This window comes from Dermochelys coriacea, chromosome 2, assembly GCF_009764565.3.
Source record: "Dermochelys coriacea isolate rDerCor1 chromosome 2, rDerCor1.pri.v4, whole genome shotgun sequence".
In the NCBI taxonomy this organism is placed as follows: domain Eukaryota; kingdom Metazoa; phylum Chordata; order Testudines; family Dermochelyidae; genus Dermochelys; species Dermochelys coriacea.
Window position 1 is genome coordinate 190,675,394 of NC_050069.1, and position 9,932 is coordinate 190,685,325.

At 39.4% G+C, this 9,932-nt stretch overlaps 1 protein-coding gene across 1 annotated transcript; it reads left to right on the forward strand.

Annotated features, from left to right (window-relative positions):
* The first annotated feature begins 315 nt into the window (after positions 1 to 315).
* Positions 316 to 7,376, forward strand: LOC119851579 (C-C chemokine receptor type 8-like). Its single transcript, XM_043508904.1, is given in 4 exon segments — positions 316 to 453; positions 2,923 to 3,067; positions 3,070 to 3,872; positions 6,755 to 7,376. Coding segments are annotated over 3 exon segments (1,044 nt in total). The 5' UTR covers positions 316 to 453; positions 2,923 to 2,931; the 3' UTR covers positions 6,860 to 7,376.
* The last annotated feature ends 2,556 nt before the right edge of the window (positions 7,377 to 9,932 follow it).

Genomic DNA, 9,932 nt, shown 5'->3' on the forward strand with positions numbered 1-9,932 from the left:
CACCTGCAGTACATTGGCACTACTTGTCCCTGGCATAGGTTTTAAGGGGTCTTAGTTTCTATTATGGAGGTGGCCATAGTGGTTTATTGGGTTTTTTTTTTTGCTAAAGACAAGAGAGTCAACTGCGCAATCCTTGCACACACTAGAGAGCACCTGCTTACATGCGTAGACCTATTCACTTCAAAGAGTGTGAGGTTGATACCTTCTCGCAGAAACTATTTATAAACCCTTTCATGTTCACCTTTTCCTGTTTACTCATTTATCTTATACTATCTCTTGAACTAGCAGTTTTGCCTCCATACTTATTCTGTAGCTGTTGGGCATCTATACATCACAAATGCTCATCAGTCTCCATCACTAAGGGAAAAGACCATTTGGACACATCTGCGACAAAGGGAGGAAGACAATACAATAGAACAGATACCAAACAAAGTCCTGCCTCCTTAGTCAAAGATAAAATCCATCTCTATTAAATATACTGTTGTATAGTTAACTGTAGTTAACTAACTATAGTTGACAAGGGGGAGACACACCTTGAGAAATACTTATCTCTAGATAATCTAGAAAGTGATGCTTTTTCGACTTGATTGTTAGGCCAACTGATGTGGAGAAGGGAGAAGAGATCCTCCATGGAAAACAGTGAATTTTGGCATTCATAAAGATGAGAAGAGGGTATCAGCAGCATAACAATAGCCTCATCTTCAGAGATGCTGAACACCTGCATCTCCTATTCATTTCAGTAAAATTGCTCTTGGATTATATGGGTGTAAATAAGATCAGAATCAGATGAATTCTATTTATATATTATTTCACATGGCATATATTTATTCTACATAAATGTGTTGCTTTATAAATATTAAACATAATTATAGAATTATATGTTAATTATGTTGGAAGTATAGCAGAGACTTAGGTTAGATGACATAAATGCATTGGTCTTCTGTCATTCCTTATTATTTCTAACTGAAGATCTTTGCATGAAAATAGAGCTTTATTTTTTGGAAAGAGATTCTCTGTACATAACATGCTGATTGACTATTATGGGACGCCACATGAAAGGTTTAGGATTTGAATGAGGAATGACAGGCATCAACAAAGGGACTAGATAGTAAATTAGAGTCCTGATTTCCTGTCCATCTCTTCTTCCCTGGCACAAAGGGGACTCTCCCTTACCAGATCTTCCCATTTTGGTGCAGCACAATTCCAATGGTGAAAGAGCTTATGCAGAGGTAGAGGGAATTTGCCAGGTTAACAGGACAGTGTAGGTTTCTGTGAGAAAATCCTCGTGAAGATCTGCTTCTTCTGAGTCCCCTCCCGAATATTTCCTCCCCATTAAAGTGGATTCATAGATTCATAGATTCATAGATACTAAGGTCAGAAGGGACCATTCTGATCATCTCGTCCGACCTCCTGCACAGTGCAGGCCACAGAATATCACCCACCCACTCCTACAAAAAATCTCACCTATGTCTGAGCTATTGAAGTCCTTAAATCATGGTTTAAAGACTTCAAGGAGCAGAGAAGCCTCCCTCAAGTCACCCATGCCCCATGCTACAGAGGAAGGCGAAAAACCTCCAGGGCCTCTCCAATCTGCCCTGGAGGAAAATTCCTTCCCGACCCCAAATATGGCGATCAGCTAAACCCTGAGCATATGGGCAAGATTCACCAGCCAGATACCCAGGAAAGAATTTTCTATAGTAACTCAGATCCCATCCATCTAATATCCCATCTCAGGGGATTAGGCCTATTTACCCTGAATATTTAAAGATCAATTACTTACCAAAATCCCATTATCCTATCATACCATCTCCTCCATAAACTTATCGAGTAGAATCTTAAAACCAGATAGATCTTTTGCCCTCACTGCTTCCCTTGGAAGGCTATTCCAAAACTTCACTCCTCTGATGGTTAGAAACCTTCGTCTGATTTCAAGTCTAAACTTCCTGGTGGCTAGTTTATACCCATTTGTTCTTGTGTCCACATTGGTGCTGAGCTGAAATAATTCCTCTCCCTCTCCTGTATTTATCCCTCTAATATATTTATAGAGAGCAATCATATCTCCCCTCAACCTTCTTTTAGTTAGGCTAAACAAGCCAAGCTCCTTAAGTCTCCTGGATGATCTATGTCAAAATAATAATGATGCCTAGCTCTTCTTATCCATGTATTTCAAAATTGTGTGTGAACCTTCAAGAAACAAAGAATCTGTTTTTCAAACTTCTGGCAAGAAAAATGCAAATGTTTTACGAATTAGAAAAAAATTCTTTCTAAATCGATTTCTTTTCATAGTTTTTGCTGATATGTCAGGTCCTCCTTAAAGGGAAGGTGCACAGCACATTCTGCAAATCTGACTCCCTTTAAGTGGTCTCAAGTTGAAGTATCCGAAAACTAATCACCCCAAAATCACTAATCAGAGTTTGTCCAATCAGAAGTCTGACCTTTATGAGGCTATATATCTTCTCAGTAAAATGCTCTTTATTATAATACATGGAGACCTGGATTCTGCTATGCTTAGGGCTGACCTCCACACAATGTTTGTACCAGTATAACTATGTCAGTTAGAGGTGCATTTTTTTTATACCAATAGAGTTATTCTGATCTAACCCCTAGTGCGTTTGTTGCTGTGATACTAGTGTAAAGGTGCATATTTTACTGATATAGCTTATTTCCCTTCTCGTATGGAAGTAAGCTATACCAGCATAACGGCATTAATATTGAGGACGGGGGAGGTTCGCACTGCTATATCTAAACCAGTTTAGTTAAAATGGCATAATTTTGTGTTTAGGCAAGCCTTTACACTGATTAATACCTTATTCCTCAAGCAGTCACACTGATTTAATTCAGCGTGAGTAACAATGGCAAAATGCGGTCTTCTGCAACCCTTCCATACCCATAATCAAGTAACTATCTCTTTTTTGTGCACAGGTCTTAAAGATGACTGTTACAAGCCCTTTCCCAAACACCACAGAATATAGCTATCTGTATGATGAAGGTACCTCGCCTTGCAGTGAAGGCAATGGTTTCAGCAGGTTTAAATCACTGTTTCTTCCAATAGTTTACTGCCTGGTGTTTTCTTCTGCCTAGTGGGAAATGCCTTGGTCATATGTGTACTCTTGACTAGGAAGAAAGTCACCACCATGACCGATGTGTTTTTGCTCAACCTTGCAATCTCTGACCTGCTCTTTGTTGTCCCCCTCCCATTTCAAGCTCACGAGGCTTTAGAAGAATGGATTTTTGGAAATGCAGTGTGTAAAATAATGGCTGGCATTTACTATATAGGCTTTTACAGTAGCATTTTCTTTATAACCCTCATGAGCATAGACAGGTACATAGCAATCGTTCATGCTGTCTATGCTATGAGAGTTCGGACAGCCACGTGTGGCATAATTATAAGCTTACTCCTGTGGATGACAGCTGGTTTGGCTGCCATACCAAATATGGCATTTACCCAAGAAGTGGAAATTGAACAGTCTCTCAAGTGTGTCCCCAAATATCTTCCAGGCGAAGAGACCTGGCGATTTTTCACTCAGTTTGAAGTCAACATCTTGGGCCTTTTGATCCCGCTCAGCATCCTCATTTATGGCTACTCCCACAACCTGAAAAATCTGCAGAGCTGCAAAAACCGGAACAAGATCAAAGCCATCAAGTTGATTTTCATCATCGTAGTCATCTTTTTCCTTTTCTGGGCTCCCTTCAACATTGTGCTTTTTCTAGACTCTCTGCAGAACTTGCACATCATCAACGACTGTGAGACGAGCCAAAGGCTAGCACTGGACCTGCAGCTGACTGAATCAATCTCCTTCATTCACTGCTGCCTGAACCCGGTGATCTATGCTTTTGCTGGCGAGATCTTTAAAGCTCACCTTAAAAAAATATTTCATAGATTCATAGATACTAAGGTCAGAAGGGACTATTCTGATCATCTAGTCCGACCTCCTGCACAGTGCAGGCCACAGAATATCACCCACCCACTCCTATGAAAAACCTCACCTATGTCTGAGCTATTGAAGTCCTTAAATCATGGTTTAAAGACTTCAAGGAGCAGAGAAGCCTCCCTCAAGTCAACCATGCCCCATGCTACAGAGGAAGGCGAAACACCTCCAGGGCCTCTCCAATCTGCCCTGGAGGAAAATTCCTTCCCGACCCCAAATATGGCGATCAGTAAACCCTGAGCATATGGGCAAGATTCACCAGCCAGATACCACAGAAAATTCTTTCCTGGGGAACTCAGATCCCATCCATCTAATATCCCATCTCAGGGGATTAGGCCTATTTACCCTGAAGATTTAAAGATCAATTACTTACCAAAATCCCATTATCCCATCATACCATCTCCTCCATAAACTTATCAAGTAGAATCTTAAAACCAGATAGATCTTTTGCCCCCACTGCTTCCCTTGGAAGGCTATTCCAAAACTTCACTCCTCTGATGGTTAGAAACCTTCGTCTGATTTCAAGTCTAAACTTCCTGGTGGCCAGTTTATACCCATTTGTTCTTGTGTCCACATTGGTGCTGAGCTGAAATAATTCCTCTCCCTCTCCTATATTTATCCCTCTGATATATTTATAGAGAGCAATCATATCTCCCCTCAACCTTCTTTTAGTTAGGCTAAACAAGCCAAGCTCCTTAAGTCTCCTTTCATAAGACAAATTTTCCATTCCTCGGATCATCCTAGTAGCCCTTCTCTGTACCTGCTCCAGTTTGAATTCATCCTTTTTAAACATGGGAGACCAGAACTGCACACAGTATTTTAGGTGAGGTCTCACCAGTGCCTTGTATAATGGTACTAAAACCTCCTTATCCCTACTGGAAATGCCTCTCCTGATGCATCCCAAAACCGCATTAGCTTTTTTCACAGCCATATCACATTGGCAGCTCATAGTCATCCTAAAATCAACCAATACTCCAAGGTCCTTCTCCTCTTCCGTTACTTCTAATTGATGCGTCCCCAACTTATAACTAAAATTCTTGTTATTAATCCCTAAATGCATAACCTTACACTTCTCACTATTAAATTTCATCCTATTACTATTACTCCAGTTTACAAGGTCATCCAGATCCTCCTGTATAATATCCCGATCCTTCTCTGAATTGGCAATACCTCCCAGCTTTGTATCATCTGCAAACTTTATTAGCACACTCCCACTTTTTGTGCCAAAGTCAGTAATAAAAAGATTAAATAAGATTGGTCCCCAAACCGATCCCTGAGGAACTCCACTGGTAACCTCCCTCCAACCTGACAGTTCGCCTTTCAGTAGGACCCGTTGCAGTCTCCCCTTTAACCAATTCCTTATCCACCTTTTGATGTTCATATTGATCCCCATCTTCTCCAATTTAACTAATAATTTCCCATGTGGCACGGTATCAAATGCCTTACTGAAATCTAGGTAAATGAGATCCACTGCATTTCCTTTATCTAAAAAATCTGTTACTTTTTCAAAAAAGGAGATTAGTTTGGTTTGGCACGATCTACCTTTTGTAAAACCATGTTGTATTTTGTCCCATTTACCATTGACTTCAATGTCCTTAACTAATTTCTCCTTCAAAATTTTTTCCAGGACCTTGCATACTACAGATGTCAAACTAACTGGCCTGTAGTTACCCGGATCACTTTTTTTCCCTTTCTTAAAAATAGGAACTATATTAGCAATTCTCCAATCATTCGGTACTACTCCTGAGTTTACAGATTCATTAAAAATTCTTGCTAATGGGCTTGCAATTTCAGGTGCCAATTCCTTTAATATTCTTGGATGAAGATTATCTGGGCCCCCCGATTTAGTCCCATTAAGCTGTTTCAGTTTTGCTTCTACCTCAGATATGGTAATATCTACCTCCATATCCTCATTCCCATTTGTCATGCTACCATTATCCCTAAGATCCTCTTTAGCCTTATTAAAGACTGAGGCAAAGTATTTGTTTAGATATTGGGCTATGCCAAGATTATCTTTAACCTCCATTCCATCCTCAGTGTTAAGCGGCCCCACTTCTTCTTTCTTAGTTTTCTTCTTATTTATATGGCTATAGAACCTTTTACTATTGGTTTTAATTCCCTTTGCAAGGTCCAACTCTACTCGACTTTTAGCCTGTCTCATTTTATCCCTACATGTTCTGATCTCAATTAGGTAGCTTTCCTTGCTGATCCCTCCTATCTTCCACTCCCTGTATGCTTTCTGCTTCTTCTTAATCACCTCTCTAAGATTCTTGCTCATCCAGCTTGGTCTACAACTCCTTCCTATGAATTTTTTCCCCTTTCTTGGGATACAGGCTTTCGATAGCTTCTGCAGCTTTGATTTAAAGTAATCCCAGGCCTCCTCTACCTTTAGATCCATAAGTTCTTCAGTCCAATCCTCTTCCCTAACTAATTTCCTTAATTTTTGAAAGTCAGCCCTTTTGAAATCAAAAACTCTAGTTGCAGATTTATTTTTGTTAATCCTTCCATTTAGTTTGAACTGAATTAGCTCATGATCACTTGAGCCAAGATTGTCCCCTACAACCATTTCTTCTATGAGGTCCTTGCTACTCACCAAAATTAAATCTAAAATAGCATCCCCTCTAGTCAGTTCAGCAACTACTTGATGAAGGAATCCATCGGCTATCGCATCTAGGAAAATCTGAGCCCTATTATTATTACTAGCACTGGTCCTCCAGTCTATATCTGGGAAGTTAAAGTCTCCCATGATCACACAGTTTCCATTAGTATTTACTTTATTAAAAAAACATTAAAAAGGGCTCTATCCATATCCAAATTAGATCCCTTTTCAAACCTGCATCCGTCACATTTCTAGTAGCAATTCAGCCAATCATTCTCACTCCTGGACCACTCAAGTGTTAGGTTATTCTGATAGTGACAGAGTTCTGTAAAAGCTTTCCCACTCCCTACCCAGGCATACATTCTACCTGCGTTCATCTAAATACAGTGATTGCCCTAAAACGCTTATGAGCATTGACTTAGTCCAGGGTTCAACCTCCGCTGTTTATTTTTTAGGGACAGAAGAAAGTTGGTCCTGAATTCTGACTTCCATTCCTTCAAAAATTGCAGCAATTCCTCCAAACACATGGTGTGAAAACATCCATCTACCCACATGCAGGGATCCTATCTAGAAATTCACACCTGAGCAGAACATGCCATCACCAACATGATCTGACACCTTTGTGGACAATGGAAATCGGCAGTGAATGAAGAGCACATAGAATTGCTGGACTCTTAATGTCAATGTTTCCATAATACTATGTGTTGCCTATGCTCAGTGTCTCTTCTTCCTCGTAGTATTTTTCTGTTTTAAATGTGTATTTTTCTTGAATAAAGCAAAATGGCATCTTTGTATAACTGGCTTCCTGACAGTTTCCATAGTTTAAAAATCTGGGGGAAGTTTACGTATACAAGCATTAAAACACAAACTGGGCTGGAGGGAGGAGACATCTATTGAGTTCTGACTTAATTTTAAACGTGTGTGATGGCTTTTTAAAAAGTTTCCTAGCAAAAAATTCCCTCCTGATTGGCTGCTTTCTTTCTTGAATTATTCAGTATAGTCATTGTGTAATAATTTTCAGAGACTACAGTTAAGCAATAGAGAGAGAGACAGAGAGAGAGAGACTGCTATTTAACTTAGACGTTAAATGAATCATTGCACATTTCACTGGCTGGCTGTGCACACAAATCAGTTACAGTTTTTAAATATATGGCCTGACTCACCCTTCAGTTACTCCAGTTTGACACAGATATAACTCTCAGTTTCAATGCCATTATGACTGCGTAACACTGAAGTCAGACAGAAGTGAATCACATTCTTGGATGGAAACCTCTGAGGGTAGAATTTTTTCTTATACGTTAGTTTGTAGCATAACCTTTCTAAAATGTAGAGGGCTCTGCTGCCCTTTGCTCTTAGCCTAATCCAACACTCAGTGAAGTCAGGGGAGTCTTCCTCATGACTTTGATGGGCACTGGATTAGATCTTATGACTCCTGTATGTCTCCTCACACCCTGTAGAAGTAGCCTGGCACTATATGTTATGATAATTCTTGAAGACAAGCTAAATTGAAGTACAATGCACTGGAATCTTACATCAAAATAAGACCTCTCATATTCCCTTCTAGGCAAGTCTTTTCTCAAAACTCCAATAATAATTCAAGGAAAGAAAACTACATTTATCTTCATTTAAGGTTGCTGTAAGCACATTTTTAAAGAACAATACAATGCTTTCAAATCTAGAAGCTATACAGGTGAGGAATTGTCAAATAATTGAGTGTGTCAAGAAATAGTCCAATCTTTTTCAGCAACTCTACCTTTCATTTTTAAAATACCATTACAATTACTGTAATGTTACTAATTAATTACCTGAAATACATTTCTAACTTTAATTCTGACTTCTTGTTGTCATTTCTCATGTCTCTACGAAGAGTAGAAATATACTATGATTTAATTACAGTACTTCCATTTCTCCAAAGACTTTACGTAGTTAGAAATTGTGAAGCACTCTATTTACATATTGGTATTTTCCACTCTATTCTCCATGTTTAGTCAGAGTTAAGGTTGGAAATGTATACTGTATATGCTCCTCAGATGGACTACATCTCTCATGATACACTGCAATCATATGATTCCCATGATGTATGGCCTCCCTCACCAAGAAGAGAGACCATGGTATTTCATAAAAGATATGGTCCAAATCGGGATTCCAGGCTAACGATGAAAATGAAGCAGCCGAACTACAACACCCATGAGGCACCATAGCACCATTTTAGAATCAAACATTTTAGGTTTTGAACAAAATATTATGGTTTCAAATTTTTCTTCAAAAACTTGAAGTTTTCCATAGAAAGTTGTGATAAAAATGAATTTTTCTTCATTTTTGTCAAAGTTTTCTTATGGGTAAAAAAAATCAATACATTTTCTAACCAGCATTCTGGAGACACTTCCCTGCAGGGTTACACAAGTATTTATTATTCAGCGGTACAGTGCTGGTGATCCAGTATCCAGCTTTTTCTCTCTGGCTCTGAGAGAGGTATGTGGCTTATAGTTGTTAGAGATAACGAAACTGGCTTAGTCACAGTGAAAGGCAGCGTGGTGGAGTGGCTAAGACATGGCTTTGTCATGGCAGAAAGCTGGGTTCTGTGCCTACAGTGACCTTGTAATGAGCTCTTTGTTCCAAAAATAGGTCTTGTGGAGGGTGTCTGGAAGATCTTCTGTAACTATTTTCTAGATAAGGGTTCATAGCCTTACTCAAAAACAAGGGTAGTGAATTGCACAGGAATTTAAAACAGCACTTATAGGTGAGATTTGAACGGCCAGTCTTTTCTTTGGTAGCTCCAAGAGATTTCTTCAGAACAACACAGGTATTTGATAAGAGTCTGTCTCAGATTTATAGCACCCCTGGATGTAGTGAGTGACAACATTCTCGTTAAAAGAAAAGGAGTACTTGTGGCACCTTAGAGACTAACAAATTTATTAGAGCATAAGCTTTCGTGAGCTACAGCTCACTTCATCGGATGCATTTGGTGGAAAAAACAGAGGAGAGATTTATATACACACACAGAGAACATGAAACAATGGGTTTATCATACACACTGTAAGGAGAGTGATCACTTAAGATAAGCCATCACCAGCAGCAGGGGGGGGAAAGGAGGAAAACCTTTCATGGTGACAAGCAAGGTAGGCTAATTCCAGCAGTTAACAAGAATATCAGAGGAACAGTGGGGGGTGGGGTGGGGGGGAGAAATACCATGGGGAAATAGTTTTACTTTGTGTAATGACTCATCCATTCCCAGTCTCTATTCAAGCCTAAGTTAATTGTATCCAGTTTTCAAATTAATTCCAATTCAGCAGTCTCTCATTGGAGTCTGTTTTTGAAGCTTTTTTGTTGAAGGATAGCCACTCTTAGGTCTGTGATCGAGTGACCAGAGAGATTGAAGTGTTCTCCAACTGGTTTTTGAACGT